This window comes from Malurus melanocephalus, unplaced genomic scaffold, assembly GCF_030028575.1.
Source record: "Malurus melanocephalus ecotype Western Australia unplaced genomic scaffold, MMel_1.1 scaffold_934, whole genome shotgun sequence".
Taxonomy (NCBI): domain Eukaryota; kingdom Metazoa; phylum Chordata; class Aves; order Passeriformes; family Maluridae; genus Malurus; species Malurus melanocephalus.
Genome location: NW_026624166.1, coordinates 18,615 through 29,248, shown reverse-complemented (window position 1 = coordinate 29,248; position 10,634 = coordinate 18,615). Strand labels below are relative to the sequence as shown.

The window sequence follows — 10,634 nt, the reverse complement described above, 5'->3', positions numbered from 1 at the left end:
CCGGGCGGTCACGTGAGCGGGTGTTGACGCGTTGCCTGGCAACGGGAACATGGCGGAGCCGCCGCCGGTGAGTCCGGGCCGGGCCGGGCCGGGACTGCGGCTCGGGGCTGCACCGGGCCGGGATCCGCCTGTCCTATCCCATCCTATCCCGTCCCGTCCCGTCCCCTCCACCGCCGCCCCGGCTCCTCCCGCCTCCCCCGGTCCGTGTCCGTGCCCAGCCCGCCGGGGCTGATCCCGGTGCTCACCCTCTCTCCGGTTGCAGGCCCAGCCCGGCCCCGGCGCCATGGAGGAGGCTGCGGGGGAATTGGGCTCCGCGGAGCGGGATGAAAGCGGAGATCTGTCACATCTTCCTCTGGAGGTGATTCCCTTTGGAAYATTTACATGGGGGCAGCCCGTTCCCACAAGTCCCTTACAGAGCGGCACCTTCTTGGGTGCAGCTTCAATAGCAAGAAGTAAAGCAAGTGATTATTCCAGCCTTGCCCTCATATAAAGCAAAAAAAAAGCCATTAAAAATTTTGCATCGACCTGGTCTAGTGGAAGGTGTTCCTGTTGGTGGCAGGGGGTGGAATGAGAAAAGCTGTAGGATCCCCCCCCAAACCATTCCCTGATCTGCAGTTCACACAATGCCTGAACATTATTTGTAGGTGCACGTTCTCCTGGCACAGTTTCATTGCTGCAAACACGAATCCAACCAGAAGTGGCACAAAGAGAAGCCAAAGGGGTCATACAGCTCTGACAGAAGCAGAACTGCTGCTGCTGTGCTGTGTGTCTGTGAAGTGCTTTTTAAACCAGAGGGGCACAGCTTTGCCAGTGTCTGTGCTGGTTTGAGAATCAGGCCCTTGTGTGGATGCTTTTTCTGCACCATTCTTGTCTCATGGCTAAAATGAGCAGATGTTTAGGGATAAGCAGAGTTAGATGGATTTTATGTTTTGAGGAAAATTGCCTGAGACTTTCCCTGATAACGCAGAATGTGACACTTGTTCTCCTGAACAGGATGACATGGAGCAGCAAGCTCTAGGAAGAGGAGCCCCTTCCCTTCCTTCAGGAGCACCTGGAGAGGAGCCAGACACCAGCACAGAGCCAGGTATCCCCCAGTGCCAGCAACAAAACAGCACCTGAGACCATCTCTCAAGAACAGCCTCTGCTTTTCTCCCTTTCTGGTCATTGTTATATGAAATCTAGTCCTATTTCTTTATCTTTTTCCTTTTTTTTTTTGGTGGGCTGTGGTCCAGAGAGCAAAGGAGAACCCAGTGTTCATCATGGCAACCAAAGATGGGAAAGGGGATTCCAGCAGCAGGGAGCTGAGGAACATGAGACAAAAAAAAGTATGGGGGAAACAGAAGAAGAAGAAGAAGAAGAAGAAGAAGACGAAGAAGAAGAAGAAGAAGAAACAGAACTGGTCGTCTTGGATCCAGACCATGTGAGAAGTCTTCAAATCTTGTCATTCTTTGCAGGCTTGATGTTTGTGTTTCTCTAAAACATGTGAGGTGAGCTGTGAGCAGTGGCTCAGCTGYTCAACTGCACATGTGAAAAAGGATTAACTGGTGACTGTGTCACTCAATCCTAACCCCAGAGCTGCAGGTTCAGAACTGAGCATTGCAGTGGGTAAATGGGATCCCTTCAGTGCCCCTGAAAGACAAATCCTTGCAGCAAAGTGAGAGGGTGGGTTCTCACGTGTAGCTCTTCTGACACGTTTCTGACTTTCAAACATTCTCACTTTTGGCATCAGCAAATACCCACTATCTAACATCTCTCCCTTGCTTCAGTGAGTGTAACTAAAGCAAGAACAAAAGTGTCAGTGTCACAGAAATGTTTTATTGGGTGGGGGGAGTAGCAGGGAGGTTTCTTCATAATCTATTACACAARTACGTTACAGTTAATTAATGCCATCCTTCTTTACAGCCTCTGATGACCAGATTCCAGGCTGCCCTGAAGAATTACCTCACTAAGCAGATCGAGCAAGTGAAGCTAGACCTCCATGAGCTGGTAAACAGCCTCTCCTTTACCTTCCCACACCCCCTCCTGTCTGAGCTGCTGSGAGACAGCTCCTTCCCTCTTGTGTSTGCAGAGAACAGCAATGAAGACCAGCAAAGAGCAGAGAGAAGAGCTCGGGGTGGTGCTTTATGGAGCCCAGCAGCAGCTGGGGCAGCTGGAGGTGGAACTGGAGAAGAGCCACAAGCGCTGTTGGCAGGCGGCCGCAGCGCGCCGGCAGCTGGAGGAGGAGCTGAAGAGCCTCAGGGATGCTCACAAGGAAATGTGTCACAACACAGATGATGAACGCAAGAAAGGTGACTGAGGCACTGTTTCCCAATTCTAGGGCTGTGTGGAGAAATTARTTTCAATTTAAGCCAAGAACTGGATTAAAAAATACAGTAAATTAATCAGTCAGGATTAACGCGCTCACTGAAAAATTTCATTGATATTCCTGGGATTCTGTGTGCTGGGATTCTGGGAATTGCTTGCCAGGATCTTTAGCTTTGCTTGTGGAACTGTATGAGGGCTGGTTTAAGCTGTGAGAGGTTTTGTTTTGGGATTCTCTATTTCTTTCCCTTTTATCTCTGTTTAAGGTGTACCCTACAAACAAACTTCTCTCTAACTATTTTGCCCCCTGTCCTTCAGTTTCTGCATTGCAGACCGAGATTGAAAACCTGGCCTTGGAGCTCTTCTATGTGCAGAACATGGACCAGGACATGCATCACAAGATTTTACTGATGAAACAGACAGCAAAGAGGGCTGAGGCAGAGAAGATCCAGGCTGAGGTGGAAAAGAAAAAACAGGTACTAAGTAAAACTGTCTTTGAAATAAATAAATGCAGGTGACAGCAGTGAGTCTTGGAGGATGTGCTGCCTTGTCAGAAGGAAGGTTAGAATGACTGAATTATGGAAGATGCCTGGAGATCTTATTCTCAAATAATTAAAAAAAAAATCCAGAGGTTTTTCTGAAAAGAAGAAGCAGCCATGCCTGCCCCCACCTAGGCAGCAACACCCACTGCCCAGAGGGTTTTGCAAGCCTTAGGAGAGTAAATCACTCTTATCACAAGGAAGGGAGCATGTGGGGGAAGGAAGATATTTAATGAACAAATATCATGGATTCAGGTCKCTAGAATTATTCTGAATCACAGCAAATTTCACAATGGAAAGTGAACTTTGGGAATGAGCAGAGCCGGCCAGTGCTGGAGCTCCCTCTGCTGCCTTCCAGGACACAATCCACGGGGTATTGCTAATGCAGAATTCCAAGCAAACTGTTGAAAAACWGTGGATTTAGGAGTGTTTCAACAAAGGATTTTCAAATATATATTATTAAGCTGGAGAGGTGGCCCAGTGTAATCCATGCCAACAGGAGGGAAGGTGGCTTCAGAGCTGAACTATCAATTTACTGCTGCAGCTGGAATGATAAACAGTCAGCAAAAGCTTCATTCCCTTGCAAGTTGTCCCTGCTGCACTYGTGAGCCATTTGTGTATGAATAGGAAAGTTTCAGCAGGACTAAACTCTAACCCAGTTGCCAGTTTTAATTCCTTTTATAACTGACATTATTTCTGTAGGTACAGTTGGTTTGGACTGAGATTCCATGACTCACCTGCACTGTTTGGCTCTGCCTTTCAGGACCTTCTCCTAGACCAGTCCACCAGGAGAGTCTACGAGCTCCAGGAACAAATTGCTCTGCTTGAAGCTCAGCTTGCAGCCCAGACAGAGGACACAAAAGTGACCCGGCAGGCAGTCACTGAGGTAGGAGGGGACATTTCTCTTGTGGTTAATATTTCCCTCTGGCAGGACTGACCCCTTTGGCCCATGCTCACGTGGTGTGCACAATGTGGGACAGAGTTTCACAGTTTGTTCCTGTTTGGAAGAATGAAGGCTTTTTTTTTTTTCTTTTCCTTTGTCCTTAAGAAGTGCCTGTAAATCACTTTGTCCTGCCCTTCTCAGCAGCTTTTTCTTGCAGACCTGTGCTCTGTGGGCTGCTGAGGCAATCAACCAGTAACAGAGTTGAAGCTGATTCTACTCAGCACATTATGAACAAGAAAAAAAAAAAAAGCATTCTAACATGAATTTGGCTTTTCAGCACAGTGTAGGTTCATCCTGTCTGCCATCTCTTGTTCCCCAGGCTGGTCTGGAGGTCCAGGCTATTAGCATGGAGAAAAAGAGCTTGATGGAGCACTGGAACAGCAGCTTGGCTGGAATGAAGCAGAGGGACGAGGCCTATGTTGTTGCTCAGGAGCTGCTGAGGTACAGTKTGAAACCAGGCCCTGGGGACAGCTCAGCTTTGGGCAGGAGGGATTCCAGGAGGGGATTCCAGTGTCTCCTGGCAGTTTTAGCCCTGTGCAGGCAGGGCGTGTCAGCTACAAAGAGTTTCCTGCTCTAAAACACATAATAAAGTTAAAGGGTAAGAAGCCCTGTTCTTTGTTGGTGTTTTCTTTATCCYAACATCTCTTCCTTGGAATGTGGGGGGTTCGTAAAGCTTTTTAGAGTTTTTATATTCATATTTTATTCCTTTAAGAGTTCCCTCACCGCTGTAATGTCTCTTTCTCCAAAGAGCTGGATGTCAGGAAGCATTTATCTCTCACTTATCAGGGTTTTGTGAGGCCTTTGGAAATGTTCAGGAAAACCTCCCTGTTGTTGCYAGAGGAAGTGTTTATTTGCTCTGGAGCCTTAAAGCTTGACTGRTTCTCTGAGAACAAACAATCTGCTTTTATATGGGGACATCCTGGTAGGARTAGGGGGTGGGACAGTACTGAAAGAAGGAATTAATTTTCCTACACACGTTTACCTTTAAATCTTAATGTTTCCATCCATCTCCTGCTGACTCTGCACTGTCACAGCAGCTGAGCCCTTACWAAGATCTTCCTTCTTGAGCAGTTGTGGCTGCAATAACATGTTTGAAAAGAGGAATTTGTACATGGCTGTGATGATTTTCCATCCTCTTTGCCCCTCCAGCAACTACAGACGTGACCTCAAGTCCCTGGAAGGGGACATCCAYGGCTGTGGGAAGTCCATCAGGAAAGAGGAGGAGAAAAATGAGAACCTTGTCACCCACCTGCACCGGTCCCAGAACAATGCCAGTGTGACAAAGAAAATGATTGCCCGGTGCCTGCTGGAGCAGGAGGCYCTGCAGGCTCAAACTGGCACCTACACTCGTGTTCTCCATGAGACAGAGGAGGCCCTCAGCAGGACCAAGATGGTCAGAGATCATGGAAGATGAATTCTTTTGAGTACTTGAACACCCTTCCTCAAACACTTGCAGTGATCCTGACTGTGTCTTCCAACCTTTTAGGACCAAGCTGGTCACCTGAACGAGTTGCTGGCCATCAGGAAGGGTGTGGAGAAGGGAACTTTTGTCAAAGAGCAGCTAGAGAGTGAAATCTTGGAAAAGCTTCAGGACCAGATGGTATCCAGCAAAGCTGCAAAGCACTTCTCCCAGCTGGCTGAAAAACTTCGGAGCAGAAAAAGCAACCTGGTATGGCATCCYCACCTTGGGAGGGCAGGGAAGGAGCCACTGGAGCAGTGGGTTAACCCCAGCAGGGTTTATCAGTGACTCTCTTCTGGTTTCAGGTCTGCTCTGAAACTCTGCTGAGTTTGTTTCTGCAATCTGTGTTCTTATTGCAGGATTCTGGTGTACAGGAGAGAGCTTGGCCAAAAAGGCCTGACACAAACCACACTGCTCTTTACTGAAATGGGCAAAATGATGAATCCTGGGAGTATTTACAATAAAGTGTTTCTTATGTGYTGGAGAAAAACAGTGGACATGTGGTACTTCTGTAGTGTAGTTTTAACTAACTTTTATTTCTATGATTCATCATGGAGTGGGATGCCAGGCAGTTCTCAGTTCTGAGAACAGTCCAAGAAACAGTCCAACCTGGCCAGGGGGTCATTGCACAAGGGATGAGTGAGGTCTCTTACAGGTTTTTGGAATGTTTAGGCTCTTTAATGCTTTTCTGCAGAGGTAAATATTTTATTACCTGTCAATTGATGGAGAAGCAAAGGTACACAGAGGGTAAGTAGCTTATGACTTGTAGTACAGACCTGGGAGGAGAATCTCAATCCTCTGACTCTTGTGCTGGGACAAGTGGCATTACAACTCAACCAGAGGCTGGAGGGGACAGTGATGTGTTTTCTCAATATTTCCAGGAGCTGCATTATTACAAGGTTGAGAATGACGTGGCCCAGATTATTCTGAAYGCAACTAATACCAGCTCCAGGCTGACAGGTCACCAAAAATCACTGAGTGAGGTGGACAAAGAAATAAAGTATATGAATGAAATGATCGCCTGCCAGGAAAATGAGATTGCCAAGTCCAGGATCCTGGCTGACAAGAAGGGAGGGATCATTTGCATGTACAACAAGAAGCTGGAGATGCTTCTTGCTCAGCTGGGGGTAGGTACTTTCATGTTTCAGTCCCATTTTGATTTTATTCTTTGTGRTGACCACAGATATCCCTGATCAAAGTAAGTGTTGGGTAGTTCAAACTTTCAGTCACCAGCACTGTGATTGAAAAGCTGCACTGGTTAATGTGAGTGTTTATGTTTATGTTTATRTTTATCAGACAGCTCTTAGTGCAGTGAAGGGAATTGGGAAATGAGGGTGTGCCTGGCACAGATCCCTGCAGGGACTTGCCTGCACCTGGTAAAAATGTCTAATAGCATCAATGAATAAACAGGATCTGTTGGAAAATCTGCAAACACTGAAGAGGGGAGAGTGGGGCAGGCAGAGAGATTTCAGTCRTTTGATGGTTGGCCCCATTTGGGTGATTCCCAGATCAGTCCCTGGCAGTGCAAGACCTTATGGATGCCCACGTGGAAATGGATCCTGTGGCACATCCTCTGCAAACTTTGCAATGTCCAGATGCTGTAAACAACTCCAGCAGCTCCTGCCTGATTTATCCCAAACTTTGCCCTTTACAGGGGCAAGAACTGGGACCACTGGAATTAGAGATCAACAAGCTGAATAAGCAGATAGAAGAATGCAATTCCGAGGTGATGACGTTGCAGAAGTACTGGCTCAATGAGCAGAAGGAGCTGRTGAAGCTGACACGGGAGAGGGAGGAACAAATCACCTCACTGGATATGTTACAGAAACAGATCATCGTCATGGAGCAGAGGAAAGTGCGCATGGAAAGTGAGTCAGTGCCTAGCTCCTCCTTAAAATGCTCATCTGTGAAGGGATTGGGGGGTTACAGATGGGAAAAGCTGGACCTGTCCCAAAGAGTGCTCCTGGATGTGTGTGAGCAGGAATACCAACAGCCCAAGCACTCCTGCTGATTGCATGTTGTTATTCCGGTAAGGATTGATCCTGCTGTCCTGACAGTCAGACCCCAGTGACACTGTCACCTGTCACACTTGTTAAATAAAGTCTGCAAGTAGTGGGTAGGTAATGCCTCAGCAATGACAGCACTTTCCTTGGCCAAACCCAACTTTTTTCCACAGGAATCTCCTTCAGAACCTTTGTTGTTTTTGAGCTTGTGGAAAAAACATTTTAGCTGGACACAGATGGCTCTGCCTGAAGTGTTGCCAGCTCTGATAGCAGTTTGTCACACTTTTGAACCCTGTTCAACACAGTGCTCAGGGGAATTCTAAGACTTTTTTTCTGTTCACCCACAGATGAAATTCAGCATGAAATAAAAGAACAGAAGGAAGTGGAACGGCACATGAAGAACATGTCAAATGACTTGATAAAGTTGAATATGTTGATCAACAAGAACAACAGCAGCTTTGAAGAGCTGCAAAATGACAAAATGGTCATAGAGAGCGARTTTGTGCACTCTCTCAAGGTACTGAGGCCTGGCACCTCATTCCCAGGCTCCCATTCAGATCAGAGGCAAACAGTGATCCTGGAAAAACTTCTCAGCCCAACAGTGTTGTATTGTTTTGTTCTTCCCAAATCTAGGCAGCAGAAAAAGAATCTGTGGAGCTGCAGGAGAGGCACAGTCAATTGACTGAGGAGAAGGAAAGGCTCCTGAACAGCCTGGTAGAGGCAGAGTAGGTACCAGAGTGCCACAGTCCTGTGTTTCTGTGCCCATGTTCTGTTCTTCTCCAGTCACCAAACCTGGCACCAGCAAATGTACTTCTGCCCTTCCTGGAGAAGGGGATAGGATTTAATGAATGTYTGAAACACAGAAAATGAAAGGTGTTTCAGCAGTGTCTGGAACCAGCAGGAGCTGGGAGGGTGTTGGTGTTAACAGTTCCAGCATGTGTGAGTTGGATGTTGCCAAGATCCYCTGCCAGGATCAGAGTGAGTGTGCTGCCCTGGGCAGTTAATTAACTGTGGGCAGTTAATGGGGGTTTAGCTTTYTCTTTCTCTTCCCCTTTYTTCTCTGAAGGCATCAGATCCTGCTGTGGGAGAAGAAGATCCAGCTGGCAAAGGAGATGCGGGAAGCAACAGATTCTTTGATAGAACAAGGTGAAATCCATGAYATGAAATCAGAGATTCGTAGGATGCAGGTAAGGCTTTGGGAAAGGGGGCTGAGGAGGGGAAGCTACACAGTGTACTCAGCCTTGGAGTGACTGAAACATGAGGCAGGAGATGAGAAACAGGCTGGAGAAGTGGCATCTCCAGAGCCCAGGGCGGGACTGCTAACCCCCACAGCTCGACTGAACTGAGCACATCCAACATCCCACACATCCTGCATTCCCTGTGCCAGGCTTAGCAGCCTGGATACTCCCAAGAAATCCATTTAAATAGCAGTATGTCAGCCAGCCACCTGATTATGTGATCCTGGTTTAAAAGCAAAGATATGTTGATTACTAAACATTGCATCACCTTAATCACTGGTTTAGGGAAGTGTTCCCTCTCCTGGCAGAGCAGCTCTTCCCCTTCACTGTTGGGATGCTTCTGCTTTTCTGCTTCTGCTTTTCTGCTTCTGCTTTTCTGCTTATTCTCTTGCTAATGAGGTTCAGACTAACATTTTGAATATTAGTGTAGACAAGCTGATCATCCAGGCCTCTGCCTTCCAGATCACACACAGCAAACCAGGTTTGGCTTTGGACCAAATCTGCCTTGCAGGCGCTCGTGTCATGTGGGTCTGGTTTCTGCTGGTGGGATGTGCCACCCAGACAGCTTCCCTTGGTGCTCTTGGTAAACATTTGGTATTTTGAGGCTGGTTTGTGTCTTGGCAAACRACAGGTCCGCTATGGGCAGCTGGTGAAGCAGCAGGAGATGTTGGTTCGGGCTATGGAGGCGTGTGTTTCTCAGAGAGAGACGATAGCGAATCGGGCAGATGCTCTGAACAAAGTAGATAAAAAACAAACCACCAAGAGCGACTTCCAGATCAAGAAACCAGAGCTGAAGAGGAAGCTCAGGGAAACCAAGGAGGTGAGCAAGGAAAGTGGGGCTGCAGGAGCTCACCCAGCTGGGGTTGGCGTGGTGGTGAGCACAGGGCTGTCTGTGCACAGACCCTGCACCAGCACAGGGACAGGCTTTGGAAATTTATTCATTCAAAATCCCCCAAAACTGAGTTCTGGGAGGATGGTCAGCAATGCAGCTGRACTAAAGAACTGAAAGCTGCCGTTTTCTTCTCTTCCATTTACTAGAACATTTGTGAATGCAACCAAACCATCCAGGATCTGGAGATCATCCAAGAGACCCTCAATGCCTCCTTTAAGGAAAAGAAGCAGGAAATGTCCAAACTCCAGGCTGAGGCTTCCAACCTCGTCTCGGACATGGAACGTCTTCAGAACGAGAAACGATGGGTGAGCACATCCACCTCCTCACAGAATGGGAGCCAGCCAGAGCCTGCTTCTTCCTCTGCAGCAGTGCCAGCAGTGCTGGGTCTTCTTSTGCCACAGTGCCAACTCTGTCTCAGCACAGTCCTGAACTGGATGTGCTCAGTGGCATTTTAGCAACCCATTAATGAGCACATTTTGGGGGCCCACCAAGAGCCAACTGGACATATTGAAGCCCTGTCCTGGTGAGGGTTGCCTCATGTGTATGGGAATTTTTGTGGTTTATGGAATTCTGTGATGTCTGTACCCCTCCAGGATGCAGGCTGGGGTGCTATTCAGCTGTTAAAATGGGGAACTCACAGCACTGTCCTTCCCTTGTCCAACATGATGGTCACAGCACTTGACACCAGTCCCGCCCATGCCGTGGCTCTCTGCTGTGTGTGTTTCCTGCTGTCACAGCCCCTTCCGTTGTTGTTTTCTCAGAACCTGTTGAAGCTTGTGGCCCACCAGGCGCACCAGAAGCAGCTGCAGGCGCTGAATGAAGGGAGGTACAAGGCTGTGCACACAGAAGAGGCTTGCACCAAGCAGCAGGAGAARCTGCAGGGTCGGCTGCAGACCATTAACACCATCGTGCAGAAGATCAAGAAGGAACAGCCCCGGCACGAGAAGCTTCTGCAGTGGCTCAGCCACTGCTTGGGATCTAGGCTCGGCTCAGGGAAAGCYTGACACAAACAGAGAAAATACATGYAACAACTTTTTATTCTTCCATCASCTCCAGGCTTTGTAAATAAATAAATATAGAAAAATAAGCAGGTGTAGGGTATAATACTTATTTTGTGGGCTGTAATGTCTATTTACAGTGCACCATTATGATTCTTCACTATGTTCCTGTTTACGTTTSACTCTCGCTACCCAAGCAGCTCCAGGGCCCGCCTCGCCGCCCCGCCCCCGGGCCGCTGTAGCCCCGATTCTGCGGACGCG

General features: G+C 48.0%; 3 protein-coding genes across 3 annotated transcripts in view; 2 read left to right on the top strand and 1 right to left on the bottom strand.

The window, feature by feature from the left end:
• TBC1D16 (TBC1 domain family member 16) overlaps positions 1-302 on the bottom strand; it is a 34,007-nt gene extending 33,705 nt beyond the window's left edge. Inside the window, exon 1 of the mRNA XM_057386195.1 lies at positions 246-302. The gene's annotated coding sequence lies outside the window, so the exon portion shown is untranslated. The remainder of the gene's footprint in view (positions 1-245) is intronic.
• On the top strand, positions 27-10,452 carry CCDC40 (coiled-coil domain containing 40). Its single transcript, XM_057386196.1, has 19 exons — positions 27-67; positions 263-358; positions 994-1,084; positions 1,233-1,420; positions 1,903-1,986; positions 2,069-2,288; positions 2,620-2,777; positions 3,604-3,726; positions 4,103-4,224; positions 4,933-5,176; positions 5,270-5,452; positions 6,124-6,369; positions 6,897-7,110; positions 7,593-7,762; positions 7,879-7,970; positions 8,312-8,432; positions 9,115-9,303; positions 9,522-9,680; positions 10,137-10,452. Exons 1-19 carry the CDS (start codon positions 50-52, stop codon positions 10,377-10,379), a joined length of 2,961 nt encoding a protein of 986 aa, XP_057242179.1. The 5' UTR covers positions 27-49; the 3' UTR covers positions 10,380-10,452.
• An 83-nt stretch (positions 10,453-10,535) lies between these two features.
• Positions 10,536-10,634, top strand: part of GAA (alpha glucosidase) — a 7,001-nt gene continuing 6,902 nt past the window's right edge. Inside the window, exon 1 of the mRNA XM_057386199.1 lies at positions 10,536-10,631. Within this exon, the coding sequence (XP_057242182.1) occupies positions 10,536-10,631 (96 nt within the window). The remainder of the gene's footprint in view (positions 10,632-10,634) is intronic.